The 21,001-nt window shown below is 39.5% G+C and overlaps 1 protein-coding gene across 7 annotated transcripts in view; it reads left to right on the top strand.

Annotated features, from left to right (window-relative positions):
- HERC2 (HECT and RLD domain containing E3 ubiquitin protein ligase 2) overlaps nt 1-21,001 on the top strand; it is a 243,873-nt gene that overhangs the window by 213,319 nt on the left and 9,553 nt on the right. For all 7 annotated transcript variants that reach the window (XM_041751247.1, XM_041751245.1, XM_041751249.1 and 4 more), the window contains 8 exons: nt 298-512; nt 9,128-9,305; nt 10,142-10,303; nt 12,414-12,505; nt 12,706-12,845; nt 17,083-17,270; nt 17,784-17,981; nt 20,694-20,777. In XM_041751247.1, coding sequence (XP_041607181.1) covers nt 298-512; nt 9,128-9,305; nt 10,142-10,303; nt 12,414-12,505; nt 12,706-12,845; nt 17,083-17,270; nt 17,784-17,981; nt 20,694-20,777 — 1,257 coding nt within the window. The remainder of the gene's footprint in view (nt 1-297; nt 513-9,127; nt 9,306-10,141; nt 10,304-12,413; nt 12,506-12,705; nt 12,846-17,082; nt 17,271-17,783; nt 17,982-20,693; nt 20,778-21,001) is intronic.

Genomic DNA, 21,001 nt, shown 5'->3' with positions numbered 1-21,001 from the left:
TATATGCTGCCTTGCTGAAATGTTAAATATATCTTTCCTATGAGCGTTTTTTATCAAGGATTTGTTCCAGGGAAAAGATCTTTTAGAAATATATTTTTGTGAATTTAGGATTTCTAATACTCTATTTCTTTCATCTTTAGAGTTTTGATAAGCGTACAAAAATTAAACACTCCTGTGATTTTTAATTTTTATTTTCCTCTATGGTAAACATGTCTAGAACACTGATTGAACTTGTTAATTACTGAAATATAGGGATACTTGGATAAAAACCTGATATTTACATTTTTCTTGTCTTAGCTGTATGCCACTGGATATGGTGCAGGTGGCAGACTAGGAATTGGAGGGACAGAGTCGGTATCTACTCCAACATTACTTGAATCCATTCAGCATGTGTTTATTAAGAAAGTAGCTGTGAACTCAGGAGGAAAACACTGTCTTGCCCTCTCTTCAGAAGGAGAAGTTTACTCTTGGGGTGAAGCAGAAGATGGGAAGTTGGGACATGGCAACAGAAGGTATTATGAGAAAACATCATTTTTGGTGTTATGATTTCCTTTTCTTGTTTTTATTCTTGTATAACATATTGGCAGCTTATTTTTCAAAACAACATTTATAATAATTTACTCAAGTTAAATGCTAATGACTCGTTTGACAGAAATAAGTTCATGTTCCAATGTATGGGCTTGTCTACATGACCCTTCTATTTGAGGGGAAAATGAATTCTGATTTTTTTGATTTTTAAGTACTAAGGATGTTGAGCTTTTCTTAGTCCTTCTCCCCAAGTTCCCTTCCTCTGATCCTGAGTAACTCACTGAATCACAGTTGGTATTTTGGTAGCATATGTGAAACTAAAGCTGTAAATACAGAGAAAATAGAAGGGGACACACAAATGAAAGTCTTTTTTTAAACAAAACAACCAAACCCTCTAACTTTTAAAAATTAATGGGAACTACCTGCCCAGTTGGCATAACAAGGACCTTCATATATGAAATAACTTAAAACACCAGACTAAATATATGAAACAGCAGCCCTAAAGGCATTGAATTAGAGGCAGTAAAGTTACATATCAGGATCTGCAGAGGTGAATACTGACAGTCACGGTGTGTGAAGAGAATAACTGAGAGGCTAAGGAACAAACCACCCAAAAGGATTAGAAGGAATGGTCTGCAGAGCTCTCACAAAGGGCAGATGATAGAGGTTGCTTCCAAAACCTCATCATTCCTAGGGCATTGGGTAGAGGACTAAGAATGATGTTGTACAAAAGTTGGGGGGCAGGGAATTAAACATAGACTGTGTTGCTCTGATCCAACCAACAAAGCTTAAAAGCAAGGCCTGAACAGATTATACTGTTTATAAGGAACCATAACCTCAAGAATATCTTTACGAATACAAACATACCAAGCACCAGTAAGATAAACTTCACAGTGTTCTACTCCGATCAGAAATGATCAGTAATATGCATCTCTTCAATAGTGTTGGGGAAATTGGATATTCAAATGCAAATAATGATTGGATCCCTGACTTACACCGCTTACAAAATTAACTCAAAATGGATTAAAAACTTAAATGTAAATATAAGACCTATAAGAAATTGTAAAACTGCTGGAAGAAAACATAAAGAACTTCCTTGACATTGGTGTTTGCAATGGATTTTTGGATATGACATTAAAAGCACAAGCACCAAAAGCAAAAATAAACAAGTGGGACTGGATCAAACTAAAAAGCTTCTGTATAATAAAAGAAACAATCAACAAAATGAAAAGTCAATCTTTAGAATTAAAGAGAAGATATTTGCAAACCATGTAACTGGTAAGGGATTAATGTAGAAAATGTATAAGGAACTCATACAACTTAATAGCCTAAAAATAAAACAAAACAACCCAATTAACAAATGGGCAAAGGACCTGAATAGACATTTTTTCCAAAGAAAACACACAGATGACCCATAGGTATATGAAAAGTTTGTCAACATCACTAATTATCAGGAAAATGCAAATCAGAACACAGTGAGATATTACTTCACACCTGTTAGAATGGCTATTATTGAAAAGACAAATAGGAAGTGCTGATGAGGATGTGGAGAAAAAGGAAACTTTGTACCCTGTGGGTAGGAATGTAAGTATAGAGTAGCCACTATAGAAAAACATAGGAAAAGGTAAAAAAACAAAACAAAAAAAACTACCGTATTATCTGCTGATCCATTTTCTGGGTATATATCTGAAGGATATAAAATCCTTGTCTTGAAAGGATCTGCACTTCCATGTTCAGTGTGAATTGTTTATAATAGCCAAAACATGGAAATAGGTGTTCAGCAGATGAATGAATAAAGAAAATGTGGGGTGGAGAGTGTGTGTGTGTGGAATATTATTCAACCATAAAGAAGGAAATCGTGGTATTTGTGACAATTTGAATGAACTTCGAGGACATTATGCTAAGTTAAATGAGTCAGAGAAAGACAAAGCACTATGATCTCACTTATATGTGAAGTTGAACTCATAGAGTATATTGGTAGTTGTCAGGGGTTTGGAGTTGGAAGATTGGGAGATGTTGACAGAGTATACTAACTTCCAGTTATAAGATGAATAATAAGAATTCTGGGGATTTAATGTACAACGTAGTGACCATAGTTAATAATACATTTTATTGTGTCCTTGTAAGTTGGTAAGAGAGAGTAGATTTTAAATGTTCTCACCATACAAAAGAATTATTATGTGAGGTGAAGGATGTATTAACTAAACCCTATTGTTGTAATCATTTTGCAATGTATACATGTATCAAATCATATCGTATACCTCAAATTTATATAATTTTATATGTCAGTTATATCTCAAAGCTATAAAAATTTTATCAGGCATGCAAAAGAGCAGGAAAATATAGCCCATAAAAGGAGAAAAAAATCAGTCAATTAAAACTGACCCAGAAATGACATTACTGATAGAATTACTAGGTAAGAATATTAAAAACAGTATTTTAACCACATGCCTCTATCCTTAAGAAACTTGAGGAAAAACTTCCAACATGTTAGAGACTGAAAGATATTTAAATGCTTTAAACAAAATCCTAATGATGAAAAAAAATGTCTGAGGTGAAAAGTACAGCACGTGTGTTTAATATAGATTGAACATTGCAGAAGAAAAGATCAATGAACTTGATGACATAACAATAGAAACTGAAACACAGAAATGAAACACTCATACATAAAATGAACATAGCGTCAGTGAGTTGTGGATACGCAGCGTCAAGTGGCCTATTATATAAATAATTTGGAGTCACCAGAGGAGGATGGGAGGATTTTGTGAAATAATGACTGAAGAAATGTCTAAATTTGATGAAAACTACAAATTCAAGAAGATAAAGAACTTCAAGAATAAGAAACATGAAGGAAACTTACCAAGGCACCTCATAATCAGATTGCTCAAGACCTTTGATAAAGAAGAAAAAATCATAAAAGCAGCTAGAGGGAAAATATATGTTACAGAAAAAATGGTAAAGGATGATAGCAAATTTCTTACAGAAAACAGTGCAATCTAGAAGACAGTAGAGGACTGAAAGTCAAAAGAACTGTCAACCTAGACTTTTTACTCTGTGAAAATATTTTTTCAAGAATGAAGTTGATTTATTCAGACATACAAAAATTGAAAGAATTCAACACCTGCAGATCTGTACAACAAAAACGTTAAAGGAATTCATACAGAAAGAAAATTGTATCAGATGGAATCAGGGTTCTATAGAATGAATGAGGAAATTGCTACATGAATTAGTATCATGACTTTCTCCTTATTGTGTAAATACCTTCGAGAGATAATTGAATATGAGATAAATGAATTGAGACACATAGAAGTAAAATATATAGCAGTAATATAGAGGAACACAGCAGCAACACAGAGGTTTGTGGGGTAGGAAATAGAAATATGCTGTTGTGATGTTCTTATACTATACATGATAAAGTACATGCCTTCAGACTAAACTGTAATGTATTATACACACCCTAAAATAAATATTAATATAATCTAACAAAAAGCTTTACCTGATATACCAACAAAGAAATTAAAGTGAAGTCATAAAACATAATACTCTTAAAAAAGAAAAAAAAGAGTGAGCAGATAGGACAAATAGGAAAAGATAATAGCAAGATGTAGATATAAATCAAAATATATTAACAATCACATCAAATGTAAGTGATTTAAACAGTCCAATTAAAAGGCTGAGTTTGTCAGAATGGGTATAAAAGCAAGCTCAAACATGCTGCCTGAACTAATTTAATTAGACACATCAATAGATTAAAAGTAAAAAGACAGGGACGCCTGGGTGGCTCAGCGGTTAAGCGTCTGCCTTCAGTCTAGGGCGTGATCCTGGAGGCCCGGGATCGAGTCCTGCATTGGGCTCCCTGCATGGAGCCTGCTTCTCCTTCTGCCTGTGTCTCTGCCTCTCTCTTTCTGTGTCTCTCATGAATAAATAAAATCTTAAAAAAAAAAAAAAAAGGGTAAAAAGACAAAGATATATACCATGCTTAACACTAATCAAAAGAAAGCCGGTATGCTTGTATTAATATCATACAAAGTAGATTTCAGAGCAAAGAATATTGAGAGAGAATAAAAGGGGTCAGTTAGTATTGATGAAGTGATCAGTTATCAAGGAGACATAATAATCCTAAATGTTTACACAACCAATGATAGACCTTTTAAATACATGAAATTAAGCAAAATGATAGAGTTGTGGGGAGAAATAGACAAATCCACAGTAACAGTTGGAGATTTTCATACTCTTCCCTCAATAACTGATCGAACAAGTAGCTAGAAAATCTTTCAGAAGACTTCCACAACTCTGTCAAGCAGCTTGATCTAACCACCATTTATAGAACACTCGATTTAGCAAAAGCACTTTCTTTTTAACTCCATATGGAATAACTGCCAATATAGACCATACTTTGGGCCAGAAAACAAATCACATACATCAAGAGTACTCAAGTCAGGGCAGCCCAGGTGGCTCAGCGGTTTAGCACCACCTTCAACCCAGGGCGTGATCCTGGAGACATGGGATCGAGTCCCACATCGGGCTCCTTGCATGGAGCCTTTCTCCCTCTGCCTGTGTCTCTGCCTCTCTCTCGGTGTCTCTTCATAAATAAATAAATAAAATCTTTAATAATGAAAAAAAAAGAGTGGGGATCCCTGAGTGGCTCAGCCGTTTAGCACCTGCCTTCAGCCCAGGGCATGATCCTGGAGTCCCGGGATTGAGTCCCACATTGGGCTCCCTGCATGGAACCTTCTTCTTTCTTTGCCTGTGCCTCTGCCTCTCTCTCTCTCTGTCTCTCATGAATAAATAAATAAAAATCTTTAAAAAGAATTACATAAAAAAAGAGTACTCAAGTCATATAAAATCATAAAAGTATATTCTCTGACCCTAATGGAATTAATTAAAAACCAGTAACAATAAAATCTCTGGGACAATCCTCTAAATACTTGGAAAGTAAATAAAACAGTTTAAAATAACTGGTCAAAGAAGGACTCAGAAGTAAATTAGAAATGACTTTGACCTTAGTGAAAATGTAAACCGAATATAAAAATTCATTTGGGCCAGCAAAAGGCAGTACTTAGAAGGAGATTTATAGCATGAATGCCTGTTTTAAAAATTTGTAAAAGAAACATGGTCTTTAAATAATGACTTCAGTTTCTACCTTAAGACTAGAATAAGGGGCATGTGGGTGGCTCAGTCAGTTAAGCATCTGCCTTGGCCTCAGGTCATGATCTCAAGGTCCTGGCATTGAGCCCCTGTATCAGGCTCCCTGCTTAGCCTGTGTCTCTGCCTCCCTCTCTCTCTCTCTCTCTCTCTCTCTCTCTCTGTCTCTCAAATAAATAAATAAAATCTTAAAAAAAAAGAAACTAAAATAAGGACAAATGCAACCTAGAATTAGAAGAATAAAGGAAATAAGGAAGATCAGAATGAAAATCCATGAAAAAGAAAATAGAACAGTAGAGAAAAATCAAAGAAAACAAAAGTTAGTTTTTTGAGAAAGCATAATCTGTAAAACCACCCTTTAGATTGGTTGAGAAAAAAAAAGATTATACAAATTATAGCAATATCAGGAATAAAGGAATTTTATCACTACAGAATGTACAGTTAATGAACAGTGAGGTATAATGAACATCTTTATGCCAACAAATGCAACTTTTTAGATGAAATGGATAAATCCCTCAAAGGACACACTTTTTAAGGCTCACTCAAGAATAAACAGGTGACTCAAATAACTGTTTATTTAAGAAATTAAATTTCCCACAAATAATCTCCAGAAACCGGTGATATGATTTCTAACACATGTGTTAAGTAACAGATAATACCAATTTTTAACAAACTATTTTTAGAAAATTGAGGAGGGAATTCTCCCCAGCTCTCTTTTGTGGACCACTCTTATATCAAAACCAGACTTAGACATTAGTAGGGAAATACAGACCAATATCCTTCATGAAGATAGATGTAAAAAATTCTTAACATTTTAGAAAATCAAATCTGACAATATGTGAAAGGATAATACACCATGACCAAGTGAGTTTTATGTCAGAAGTTACATAATTGTTCTTAAACATTGGAAAATGAACCAAGTGCAAAGGGAAAAATCCTGCAATTATCTCTGTAGATGAAAAGGGGGGATAAAAGCACTTGACAAACTTCAGTATCTGTTTATGATAAACAACTTTCACCAATCTAGGAATAAAAGAGAACTTCTGTAACATCCTAAAGGGCATCTCATCATAGAGCTAACACAATATTTAATAGTGACAGACTGAACTTCTTCTAACTTCAGGAACAAGACAAAGACATCTCCTGTCAAGATTGAACATTGTACTCCGAGACAAGCAAGTGTAGTACAGCAGTATAAAGAGATAAAAGGCATTCAGAATGGGAAGAGAATTAATGCTATATTACATGTATTTTATATAGAAAATCTTTGGTATCAACAAAAAGGCTACTAGAATTTATAAGTAAGATTAGCAGGGTTGCAGGATAGATCAATAAATGAAAGGCAATTGTGTGTCTTTATACATATGCAAATGTAATCAGAAATTGAAGTTTAAAAATATTATTTATATTCCCCTCAAAATTGATAGTAAGGAGTAAGGAACAGATTTGACCAAAAAAAAAAAAAAAAAAAAAAAAAAAGCCTGGATAACTTATAGGCAGAAAACTATAAAATATTGGTGGGAGAAATTTTAAAAGACCTAAAATGGTAGAGGAGAGGGTACTGTGTCCATGGATTAAAGACTCAATATTATTGATTTGTCAGTTTTCCTCCACATAACGTATGGGTTCTACCCCTTCCCAGTCAGAATGTCTGTAGAAATTGACAAGCTGATTGTAAAATTCATATGGAAGTACAGAGTACATAGAATAATCAAGACAACTTTGAAAATAAGGAGCAAAGTTGGAGGACTGACAGTACTTCAATCCTCATTTTAAAGCTACAGCAATAAAGCCAGTGTAATATTGTTGTAAAGAGTAAGATCAGTAGAATAGAATAGAGTCTAAAAATGTACCACAGGGCAGCCCGGGTGGCTCAGCGGTTTAGCGCCGCCTTCAGCCCAGGGCGTGATCGTGGAGACCCGGGATCGAGTCCCACGTGAGGCTCCCTGCATGGAGCCTGCTTCTCTCTCTGCCTGTGTCTCTGTCTCTCTCTCCTCTCTGTTTCTCATGACTAAGTAAATAAAATCTTTAAAAAAATATATAAAAAAAAATGTACCACGGGATCCCTGGGTGGCTCAGCGGTTTAGCGCCGCCTTCAGCCCAGGGCGTGATCGTGGAGACCCGGGATCGAGTCCCACGTGAGGCTCCCTGCATGGAGCCTGCTTCTCTCTCTGCCTGTGTCTCTGTCTCTCTCTCTCCTCTCTGTTTCTCATGACTAAGTAAATAAAATCTTTAAAAAAATATATAAAAAAAAATGTACCACGGGATCCCTGGGTGGCGCAGCGGTTTGGCGCCTGCCTTTGGCCCAGGGCGTGATCCTGGAGACTCGGGATCGAATCCCACGTCGGGCTCCCGGTGCATGGAGCCTGCTTCTCCCTCTGCCTGTGTCTCTGCCTCCCTCTCTTTCTGTGTGACTATCATAAATAAAAATTAAAAAAAAAAATGTACCACAAATTCTCAATAATGATTGTGGGAAAAAAAGAAGCTTGATTTCTCCCTTATAACTTCCAAAGCACAGTTTACATAAATACAGACAATTTATTAGAGAACAGAGCCTTTTCAACAAATGGTCTTGAACAATTGAATTACCATATAGTTAGCAATGAACTTCTTGCACCATAAAGAATGAACTCAAAATGACTCGTAGTTATAAATGTAAAACCTAAATCTAAAAACTTCTAGAAGAAAACATGAGAGAAAACCTTTGTGACTTAGGTCAGTTAAGGATTTTTAGATAGAACTCCAAAAACATGATCCAGTAAAGAAAAATAAGATAATTCGGACTTCATAAAAATGTGAACTTCAGGCGTTTTAAAGACACATTGAAAAGACATGCTACAGATTGGGAAAGCACTATTTGTAATCCTACGTCTGGCTGAGATCTTATATTCAAGGTTATTATAAAGAACTTTGAAAACTCTAAACAAGTTTGTTATCAGTGCTTGCTACATTGTAGGCTATTGACATTCATAAAATAAAACTCCTTAAATGAAATGTTGATTTATAGTAAGGATGGGCAACATGTTTGGGTAAAGAGCCAGGTGTAACAAATATTTTAGGCCAGCCACATACAATCTTTGTTGTCTATGCTTCTTTCAGTTTTTGTTTTTGTTTTTTAACAACCCTTTAAAAAAGGTAAAATTCATTCAAAGCTATTCGGCCTTTCAAAAACAAGCCATGGGCCAGACTTGGCCCACATTTGGGCACTAGTCTCCTGGCATCTGATTTAGACTGAAAGTCTCTGCTTTCTAATGTTAGGGTGGCTGGTATAAAAGAAGACATTTAGGACATTATGAAATTTTGAGTTCAGGTCTGAATGATTCTTTTTAATTAACAATTGATTTGAGAGGTGTACATTGAACAAATGAACAGCAAACAAAAAGCCTAGCATTTAATACTTTTAAAATATTTAAGAATAAAACTATTTCAGTTCTTTGGTGACCTTTTTTTGCAGTCCATGTGACCGCCCTCGAGTCATTGAGTCTCTGAGAGGAATTGAAGTGGTTGATGTTGCTGCTGGTGGAGCCCACAGTGCATGCGTCACTGCAGCAGGGGACCTCTATACTTGGGGCAAAGGCCGGTATGGCCGCCTCGGACACAGCGACAGTGAGGACCAGTTAAAGCCAAAGCTGGTGAGAAGGCACCTTGAAAAGATGCTCAGAGGCCTGGGGCAGTTCCTCATGCCCTCCCTGGTGAAAGTAGTGGGGGAGGCTGCTTGCCATTGTCATTATGTCATTATGATTTTTATAAGTCAAAAGTATTTTCTCTTATTTCCTTTTAGTTTTAGAGTTGATGTCCTTAGCCTCATTACTTTACAAATAGGTTTGTATTCAGTGGGTCATTTAAACAGGAGAGTATTTGAAATATCCTTTTATTTATACTTTATTTATATTATATATATATATGTATGTTTATACTAATACAACTTGTCATCTAGTTAACTGCTTTGGCTTCTAGAAGGCCCACTGTATTTTGGGTGAGGCAGCGAATAAGACTTTTGGTGTGGTAAGGCTGGCTCACTGGGGATGCTGATGCCTGCCTCCTATAGTTTAGATTTATTTGGTTCAAACAGATGAATGTGTTTGCTGTCTTATCTTAGAGTATTATTAAATTTGCACACTCTTTGTAAAGGCTTAAAACAGGCCTCCCACACACAAAGAGTGTCAACAGCACATTAGAGCCTTTCCTGGTGTGCCTGGGTGCCTTGGTTAAGTGTCCAACTCTTGATTTCGATTCAGGTCATAATCACAGGGTCATAAGATCAAGCTCCATATCAGGCTCTGTGCTTAGTGGGGAATCTGCTTGAGATTCTTTCTCTCCCTCTGCCCTTCCCCCTGCTCTCAAGTACTCTCTTTTTCTCTCAAATAATTAAATAAATCTTTTTTTAAAAATAAGAAAAATAAAGCCTTTCCTTAGGTAAACCTCCTTTCTACTGCAATCAGATAACCTTGATTCTTTTTCTCTGAAGGTGGAGGCACTGCAGGGCCACCGTGTGGTTGACGTTGCCTGTGGCAGTGGAGATGCCCAGACCCTCTGCCTCACTGATGATGACACTGTCTGGTCCTGGGGGGATGGGGACTATGGCAAGCTTGGCCGAGGAGGCAGTGATGGCTGTAAAGTACCCATGAAGGTATTTGTGTCTGCACAGTGGGAGAAAGGCACCTTTCACAATGATCTTGAGGTTCCAGGTCTGTCTGAGAGCTCTTAGAGCCCTCTTGGCCCTTCCAGGAGCACGCAAGCTCACTGCCCCGTTCAGCTCTGCATGTTTCTCAGGAGTATTTTAACCTCATCTTTACCTTTTTTGCAGAAAATATAATGGGTATTTGAGTAAAAAGTGAAAAGCCCAAAGGTATTGAGGTATTTTAAGTCTTGGGAAATTTATGTAATTTAGTGAGACTTGGGGTTTTATGTAGTATGTAGACCTGTTTGAGGAAAAGGATAACAAGTTGTTCATGGTCTTTTCAATTTACAGAGTTTTGTAGCAGTGGATTTAATAGTACTTGCTGGAAGGGTTGCATCTAGCTTAGCCAGAGGCTGATTTAAATGGACACCCTGTGACAAGCCAAGAGATAAGGTTACAAGGCTGGGTTAGTGGATCAGATTGCTTTTCTCCATGTGACCATGACTGAACAATTTTTTTAACTTTGTGAGACTGTCTTGCCCTTGTGAATGGGCAGTTGGCAGAGATTAAATTCATTGATGTGTTTAGATCATGTGCTGACTAATGTGCTGCCTTCAGTGCATGAACACGACAGGGCCATTTAGCTGAGGTGCTTTGCTGTGGATTTGTTGTGGTGTGCTGTGAAAGAAAACTAGAAACTGTTCTCTGCATGGTGTTCAATCTTGTTAAGAATCTGGGCCTGTATGTGTGTGATAGAGATCTCCACGGTGCACAGGCAGCCCTGGAGGGCAGCATTCTACTAGAGACCCCCTCAGATTGGACAAGAGCCTAGGCTAGAACTGCATAGCTTTTCTTCCCAGAGCTATACTGTCCAGTACAGTAGCTGTTGGCCATATGTGGCTATTTAAGTTTAAATTTAATTCAGTTAAGAGTAGGTAAAGTTAAAATTTACTTCTGTGCTCACACTGGCCACCTTTCATGTGCTCAGGAGCTGTATGTGTCTAGTGGCTTCCTTATTGGGCATTGTGGGCACAGCACATTTCCATCACTGCAGAGAGTGGTTTTGGCTGGTGCTGTGTGGAGCCAAAACCTGGTTGAGATGTCCCTGGAGGCACCCCTGTGCCTTGGGTGCTGCTGGAGAACCAGAAGCTCAGGGCTTCCTCCTTGGTCTTATCATCTCTTGTTCCTTTTCTCTTGCTGGTGTATGATATTTTAACCATGTTACAGGTTACTTAGTGTTTCCAAATTTATGAAAAAATTGGTGTGGAGTTTCTTACGCCAGGAAAGTTTAGACACAGGCTTTGCACTTTCAGGGGTTAGGATCTTGAGGAGATGGAGGTCATTGCTGATGTGATTGTGACAGAGCTGAAGGTAAGGAGAGAACTAGGAGAATTGTTTGTTTTGATTAATTTAAATTTAAAATAAAATATGATTTTAAGTTTGAGAATGGTTAATAGGATAATAGGACATAGCTTGCTGAGTGAGAAAAGGTGATGACTAGGTGAGTGAGCCCTAGTGAGGCCTGGATCCCCAAGTGTACAGGGGTAGAGGTGAGTTCCAGTATTGGCCTGACCAAGGTCATATTTAATTTAATTGATCTAGATAGAGAGATAGGGCTTGTCTAAAGGCCAGAGCCCTGGTTCTCTTGGCCAACTGTCCTCCCCATTAATTGCGGCTCCTCTCCTGTGGGCCTGTAGGTCTGAGAGGGCTGGAGGGCAGAAGAGAAGTACAGGACTTGCTGGAGAATGGGACCATCACACCACAAAGAGAAATGGAATTGGGAGGGTGGATTATGGGGGGAAATGATCACAGACCTTCAACTGTAACATGTCCATTTGTAGTGCCACATGCTGAGTCTCATTATGCAGAGCATGGGCTTGGGCCGAGTGCCGCATATGTGCCTTCAGAGCCGGGCATTCCTGCTCCTCCTAAGAACACTTACTTGGTTAAGTGGAGTAGGATTTTTTTTTTTTTTTGGAGTAGGATTTTAAGTTGTATGAAATATTTGACCTGAGTAAGGGTTTTCAGAGTTCCTTATTAGATTTAGTTTAGTCTCTGTGTGTTTGCAGCAGTCAGCAAAAACCTTGATTCAGTCTAATTGAATCTTTTTCCCTTCTAGATTGATTCTCTTACAGGCCTTGGGGTGGTTAAAGTAGAATGTGGATCCCAGTTTTCTGTTGCCCTTACCAAATCTGGTGCTGTTTATACTTGGTATGTAAGATTCTGTTTGTTTAATTGCACCAAACCCAGATTGCTAAAGTGAAGTTACATTAACTGACATTTCATAGATTGGGATGTAACTTCTGTAGCAGGCCTTTGTCCTGAAGTATGGTGGTTAAGCTGAGGGGGGTTGGGCAGGGTGGTAAATGACAGGGCCTTGCACTCATAATTCTATATTTCCTTCTGTGCAGGGGCAAAGGTGACTACCACAGGCTGGGCCATGGATCTGATGACCATGTTAGAAGACCTCGGCAGGTCCAGGGGTTGCAAGGAAAGAAAGTCATTGCTATTGCCACTGGCTCCCTGCACTGTGTATGCTGCACTGAGGATGGTAAGTGGCAGGCCCAACGTTGTAACACAGAGGCCTTTAAAATCCAGGAGGTCTGCTCAGGGATAATATATATAGCTGTAAGGAGTGGGGAGTAATTACATTATATCTGAGAATTTCTGTGATGAGTAGGGCTTTGGCTCTTGTCATCTTCAGCCCTGGTGCTAACACTTGTGAGTGTGTTCTGTTTCACGGCTGAGCACAACAGAGTGGATAGAGCACATCTGATACTGCTGTCCTTACGAAGGGGTGCTTGCAAGGTGGCCCTTAGCTGGCCTCTGGGAACCTCCCTTCCCTAATTGATAAGAGGCCTTGCTGTGCCTAAACTGCAGAGTGTGGTCTCTGGTGGAACCTAGGTATATGCCAGGCAGAAATGCCCATGTGACAGCCATAATGAAAACCCAAGTCTCTAATAAGCTTACTTAGTAAATGATACTTTATGTGTGTTGTCACAACTCATTGTTCAAGGAATTAAGCTTGTCCTGTGTAATTCCACTGGCATAGCATCATTGGAAGCTTGTACCTGCTTTCCTCTGGACTCCCCCCCCTCCCCCCCATGTGCCTTTTCCCTTTTCTTGATTTTTCTTCATGTCCTTTCACTGTTACTGTAGCTGAGTATGACTATATGCTGAGATCTGAGAGTTTACCCAGTGAATCAGCAAACCTGAAGGTAGTCTTGAAGACCCCTGCACAATGGCAAAAGGGACTGTACAGATGGAATTAAGGTTGATAATCAGCTGACATTACAATATGGAAATTATCCTGTGTTATTAGGTGGGCTGGTTTAATTACACAGACTTTTCACAGCAGAAATGGAGGCGGAGGAGTCAGAGAGATGAGGCAAGAGAGATTTTTCAAAGTGTGAAAGGTCTTGATCCACTGTTGTTGCTACAAAGATGGAGGAAAGAGACCCCATAATGTGGGTAGCCTCTGAAAGCTAGGAACAGCTGTCAGCTGCCAGCCCACAAGGAAACAGGACCACGGTCCTCCAAAGAATTTTATTCTTCCAACAGCCTGAATGAGCAAGGATATGGGTTCTCCCCTAGAGAGAGCATCCAGAAAGGATGCAGCCTTCTGATACCTAGTCGCTAGCCTAGTCAGACTCATGTTGGACTTCTGACCTACAGAACTGAAAGAACTGTGTAAGCCAGTAAGTTGTGGCAATTTGTTATGGCAGTAACAAATTTTCTTTTCCCCTTTTAAATCCTTTGTTTTTTCCCTTTTAAATTTTTTCCCTTTTAAAGTTTTTTCCCTTTTAAATCCTTTGATGAATTATACAAATATGTACCCTTTAATTGTTTCATTGATGGAAGAGTTTCATAAATAGATAACCAATTTTAATGGCCTATTGTGGACTGACATTGTAGTTCTTAAGAACTTATAACCTAGGGATACCTAGGTGGCTCAGTGGTTGGGCATCTGCCTTTGGCTCAGGTCGTGATCCCAGGGTCCTAGGATGGAGTCCCATATTGGGCTCCCCACAAGGAGCCTGCTTCTCCCTCTGTCTATGTCTCTACCTATATCTCTGTGTCTTTCATGAATAAATAAATAAAATCTTAAAAAAAAAAAAGAACTTAGAACACATTTTTTATTTGCTTTATTTTTATTCTTTAAATTTTTGAAGCACATCACACAGAGAACAGTCGGAAGTGCAGTACAAAGACCTTTTTTTGATCTGTGAGAGTCAGGTGCTGCCCATCACCCTGAACATTTTTTTTTCAAGATTTTATTTATTTATTCATGAGAGACACACACACAGAGAGAGAGAGAGAGAGAGGGAGGGAGGCAGAGACATAGGCAGAGAGAGAAGCAGGCTCCATGCAGGGAGTCCGATATGGGACCCGATCCCGGGACTCCAGGATCACGCCCTGGGCAGGCACTAAACCACTGAGGCACTAAACCACTGAGCCACCCAGGGATCCCTACCCTGAACATTTGAGTGTGTATTTCCTACAAACAGGGACACTACTAAACAATCTCAGGCAGCCCGGGTGGCTCAGTGGTTTAGTGCCGCCTTCAGCCCATAGCCTGATCCTGGAGACCCAGGATTGAGTTCCACATCAGGCTTCCTGCATGGAGCCTGCTTCTCCCTCTGCCTGTGTCTCTGCCTCTGTGTGTGTGTGTGTGTGTGTGTGTGTGTGTGTGTGTGTCTCATGAATAAGTTAAAAAACAACAACAACAACGAAAAACAGTCCCAGCACAGCTGTCCATTTGGGAAATTCACATTTGGTTATTATTGTACCTGATTATCATACCCATTCATATTACAACACAGGTTACATTTAGCTGAGACTTGTTCTTGTCTCCTCTACTCTGAGGCAATCCTTAGTTGTCTGAATATCATTCTTTGATACTCAGTCTTCCTAAGTTTTTTGGATTGTGAAATGTTTGAAGATTATAGGCTTGTTATTTTGTAGAACATCCCTCAATTTGAGTTTGTCTGATATCTCCTCAGTAGATTCAAGTTGCTCACCTTTGATCTTAATTCATGCTGTATTCTTCATTCTTAATTCATCAGGTGACATGCAGTTTCTTTTTGTCTCATTACCAGTGGTGATAACTTCAATCACTTGATTAAGGTCGTGGCTGCCAGACTTTTCCACTATGAACATCCCTTTTGACTAATAAGTATTTGGGAGGATATTTCAAAATGTTTAAATATCCCTTTCTCATTGAATATTTTATTCTCATCAGATGTTTGTTTTTTCACTTACATCTATGTGGGACTCATGGTTTCCTACTTTATTTAATGGATTATATGTAATCTGTTACTGTTACTGACTTTGATGCTCAAATTGGCCTTATTAAACTAGTTTTATTTGTTGGTGTGTGCTCATCATTCATTGAATACTTCCTTGCTTTGTGGCACAATAAGACACCCTGTCGTCTTCTTGACTCCTCGTGGCCCATGCCTAGCATTGACCATTTCCCCAAGGAGACCTAATGTCTTTAGAGGAGAATGGTTTTAGAAGACAGAGCAGATTGATAGCTGTGCTCATTGCTTTTGGAATGTCAGTGCTCCCAGGCCTCCTCAGTGCACAGAGCCAGGGAATACATATGTAAAAAGTATACAAATTTGTATCTGTGTTATTTTTGTATTTATGTTACGTATATTGAATATCACACATTCGTACCAGGACCCCAGGTTCCAATTCTGTACCATAGGGTTCATTCTAATTTTCTCTCTTTCCATACTTACAACTCCTTTCTCTTTTGGTGAGAATCCTGGATTTCATTATCCTTAATGTAGTGATTCAGTCACTCTGCCTGCATGTGACCAGTATCCCATCATTGCCTTAGCCCTCTCCCCTGAATGAATCCTCATCCATCTCGGGGTGTGACTGCCCACTCTGGGCTACCCACACACATGGGGTACTGGTCTCTGTGCTTCAGCTAATTCTCCACACTGGGACACCCCCCCCCCCATATATGGAGGTTTTTGTCACTTGTGGACTGTGATTTTCTGTATCCAGCTGTACATCTGCAGAGAAATCCTCCTTTTCTTCCTTGTGCTATGATACCTGCCCAGTGACTTTAGGATTGAACTGTCCAGAGTGGGAAGGGGCAGGACACAAGCATGCTGCCCTTGATCATGCAGACATCGCACTTTACAGAGTGCTTCGTGTGGCTGCATGGCTCCCTGAGGAGTCTTTGTGGATATGGCAACTAACCTCATTTCTATTTTAGTCACTGAGTGACCTTACCTTTAGAGCAGTTTTCTTAGTGGTGTTTCATGGTTGGGATATAGCATAGTACACTGAAAAACAGGATTCTCATCAATGATGATTTTCATGTTTAGGCTATAAATAACTATAGGAAGAACTATGTTTCCTTTAAAAAAAGAAGTTGTGTTTTTTAAAAAACTGATTTTTTTCCCTCCATTCAACATAAAAAAATTAATTTGTCCAATTAAGGATATTACAATCTGTTTTACCGTTACTTGTTCTGATTAAGAACTGCTGCAATGATATGCTTAGTCTTGTAAACAAATGCTATTGGATTTTTAAGACCAGAGTCTTGTGCCTCTTGTCCAGCAGGGGCTATCAGGAGTTTTGAAAAGTGTGCTGTGTCTTTGGATGCTGTGATTAGAGACATGTAGGTCACACATGAAGTTAACATTCAGACAGTTGGCCATCAACATCCCATTGAAGGGAGTGATGATTGTGATGGGAAAATGGTGGTGGTTGTGCATTCATTAGTCCTAGTATACAAGTTCTTGTTCTAAATTCACTTTATTTAGGAGAAGTTTATACGTGGGGTGACAATGATGAGGGACAACTGGGAGATGGAACTACAAATGCTATCCAGAGGCCTCGATTGGTAGCTGCCCTTCAGGGTAAGAAGGTCAACCGCGTGGCCTGTGGCTCAGCACACACTCTTGCCTGGTCAACCAGCAAGCCTGCCAGCGCTGGAAAGCTTCCTGCACAGGTCAGTACTGGTTGGACCAGGTCGGCTAGGAGGTATACAAGTAGCGAGGAAGTCACTATCTGTGTATTGAATTATGCATGTAAGCCACACTCACACTTCATTTTCCATTATGTATTTTCAGAGGTGTTCCACTGAAAATAATTCAGGTTCATAATATGAAAAACAGTACTTTTAAGAACCCTAATATTCACTGTAACCAACATCCCATATATGTCAGTGTGTCACTTTCATTCTAAATCTTATAAACTATACAACACCATTCTGATAGTACAAGCTGCACACATTCCTTAGTAAATATATTTCTGTAGACTAATTTTTTTAGCATTTTTCTTGATTTACACTGCCTGACTCAAGCAGTCAGACTAGCCAGAATATCATTCTAAAAACAATGAGGGTTTTTAACACCAGACTCAGAAGTCACGATGCTTTTCTGTTTTCAGAATTCATCTATAAACTATGGCTTATTTGTGCATTTGGCATCTAAGCTGACTTAATGCAATCTCAACGTTTCAGGTTCCCATGGAATACAATCACTTGCAGGAAATCCCCATAATAGCATTGAGGAATCGGCTGCTGCTGCTACATCACATCTCAGAGCTCTTCTGCCCCTGTATCCCCATGTTCGACCTGGAGGGCTCTCTAGATGAAACTGGACTTGGGCCTTCTGTGGGATTTGACACTCTACGAGGAATTCTGATATCCCAGGGAAAGGTAGCAATCTTTGCTGTAGGCAAAACTAGTATTTTCAGTAGATTTTAATCCAACAAAAATCCCCAAACTGGGAATATGTAGAATATAGCTTATTCAGCAGATGTTCATTGAGCATCATGCCAGGCTGTGTTCTGGGTGCACAGACTACAATGAAAAACAGACAAAAATATCTTTCCTTTTAGAGCTTACATTAAAAATTAATAGTGTGGTACAGCATTTTCCCCAAAAAGGTGGGGTGGTTTGCAGAACTAAACCTTCTTGGCAATATTCTCTGCCTGGCTAGCCTTGAGACATTATGGCAAATCCCCACTGGCAGTAGGAAGGAAGAATGAGCTAACTTCTTCCCCAGGGATGTGCAGCAGAGGGTGCCAGATATTCTAGATTATTTAGATGAAACTTCAGTACCACGCAGGATATGTAGAGATTCCTTGTCAAAGGATAATTTAACAGGCTGTGAATAGAATCACAAATGAGGACATCTAAAAATCACCAAATTTTGACTCATCGACATTTGTAATTGAGCTTTATAGAAATAGGATGCCGGATTCAGGAATTAAGTTTCTGGCAAGCAGATTGATGGGATTTTCTGAAAGAACCATTGTGTCATAGGGGAAATATTTGTGCCAAATAAAAAAGCATAGAGATCAGATTTGAGAACTCCTGATAAGTTTATGATTCTGAGACTTATTTTGTGACCTAATTTGTTATCATTGATTATGGTCTTTTTAAATTTTTATTTTATTATTATTTAAGATTTATTTATTAGAGAGAGTACTCACACATGCACAAGTGGGAGAAGGAGCAGACGGAGTGAATCTCAAGCAGACTCCATGCTGAGCATGGACCAGCACTTGGGGCTTGATCCCATGGCCCATGAGATCATGACCTGAGCCGAAGAGTTGGATGCTATACTGACTGAGCCACCCAGGAGCCCCATATGGTGTTTTTTCATGATAATAAAATCTACATGTTTTGGAGTCCTGTCCAAAGCAGATTTTCCCCCCCTCGGGATTGGCTTTATTTGCACTTAGCTGAAGGGGACTAGTATACACATTTTATTTTCATGTGTAGTTTAGAGATAAGTTGACATTGATAAGGACTGTGGTAATGGTAACATCTCTATGATGATGGAGAACAGGAAGAAATTGTGTGTAGGTAACACTGATATGAAACTTAACTCCAAACATATTTTAAAATAAAAAAATACTGAAGTATTTAATAATAATAATAAAAAGTAAAAATAAAAGTAATAAAAAGTTTTACCATGTTTTTAATCTGTTCGAATAAAGGTGATAATAGGCCACTAGGGGAAGAGGCCTTCCCTCATAGGGAGAAAACCAAGCAAGGGGCAGGATGTGTCCCACATAGACTGCATGAGTGCTCTGCAGGCTGTGAGTACGGGGGCAGGACAGCAGGAGTCTAGCAGATACCCTCAGTGGCAGGGAATGTGTAATTGGCCTCTGTTCTGGTCCTGGGTGGGAAAGGATCACATTGTTGGAAAATTTGGGGAGTGGGTGTTGTTTGTGACCATGGAGATTTATTACCAGGATTCTATTCAGAGCACAGACGCAAGAGAGTGCCATAGAAGAGCCAGTCTGGGTAAGGCCATTCAGAGAAAAGAAATGCATATCCCTGTGGAGGAGAAATTGCCCTTGGCTCTGCACTGAGCAGTTAGTAAAGCAGAGGTTGTCATGGTAGGTGGAGGGCCAGAGTAGCTGGTAGGTATTATATAAGGTTACATGGTGACGGACGGGTACACCTCTGTGAGCCCCTTTGTGCTGAGATGGGTTCGCCTCTGTGGGCTGCTTTCCTCTATGATACCCTCACTAAATCTTCTGTACTTCTGAGGCCACTTCCTTGGGCTGTTTAGGACTCATACCCTTTCTGCTTTCAGAGGTTGGAGTTCTGAGCTGGGAGAGGGGCCTAGACCCTGTTGCAGGTACCTTGTACTCCCCCAGCCACCCTGTCTCTGGACAAGGGTAAGGTCATCCACTTGGCAGAGACCTGCGACTCCCACTGACCCTACCTCCTTTGAATCTCTTGAGTCCCCTTCCCTACTCCTGTCCTCACTGTTGCTGCCTGTGTCCTACTCCATATGAGCATGGCAGGCCTGCCTCTACCTGGGTGACAGTGGGCCCCACTCTCTTTTCTTGCTGTCTTGCCTTGGGTATTCCAGGTTTCTTTCAGTATATTGAACCTATATATATATATATATTCCTCCTTCATTGGTCTCCCCATCTTCACCCCAAGCCTGGCTTGGCCTACAGGACTTCCTGGCCCTGCTGCTGTTTTGTGGTTTTGTTAGAACTGTGACACTGAGGGATAGTGTTTAATGTTACTCTTGCCACTCATGCTGTTGTAGTCTGGGAGCCCTTGGTTTTTTAGTCAATCTTGTGGGCCTGACCTGAGTCCTAAGACCAGATGTGTGCCAGACTCTGGCCTTTCTCATTCTGTCCCCAGAGTGTAGTGGGCTACTCTTGCCTCCAGATGGTGAGTAGATAGCACTGGGTGAGTCTCTGCATAAGTTTGTGCATGGGTTCAAGGCCATGCCCCTGACACCAACTCACAATTCAAAAAAGAGTTTGTAATTACTGTTCTTAAGAAAATTTGACTTTTAGGAAAGGATATTTAAAACAAAACGATGACATGGTTTATCTGTGGGGTAATAATATTTCCTATATCAGATTCTAAATTTTGTGTGTCATGTTTTAGGAGGCAGCTTTCCGAAAAGTGGTACAAGCAACTATGGTGCGAGATCGCCAGCATGGTCCTGTGGTAGAATTGAACCGGATTCAGGTAACAGTAGAAATGGTTCTGAGTCTGACACTTCTCAGATGGGGTGGTTTTATTGGGAGTCATGGCCCCAATGGGGGAAGAGCAAACTTTCTCATGTGCCCTTGCTTTAGAGAGCAAGATGCCACCTATCTGTGATATTCTGTGGTGTTGAGGGTTCCAATTGGGAATATAAATTGTTTTCTTTATAACAGAAGAAAGAAAGACTTATTTCAGATAATCCAGAA

The sequence above is a fragment of the Vulpes lagopus genome, chromosome 4 (genome assembly GCF_018345385.1).
Source record: "Vulpes lagopus strain Blue_001 chromosome 4, ASM1834538v1, whole genome shotgun sequence".
NCBI lineage: Eukaryota > Metazoa > Chordata > Mammalia > Carnivora > Canidae > Vulpes > Vulpes lagopus.
This window is presented reverse-complemented; position numbering and strand designations above follow the sequence as displayed.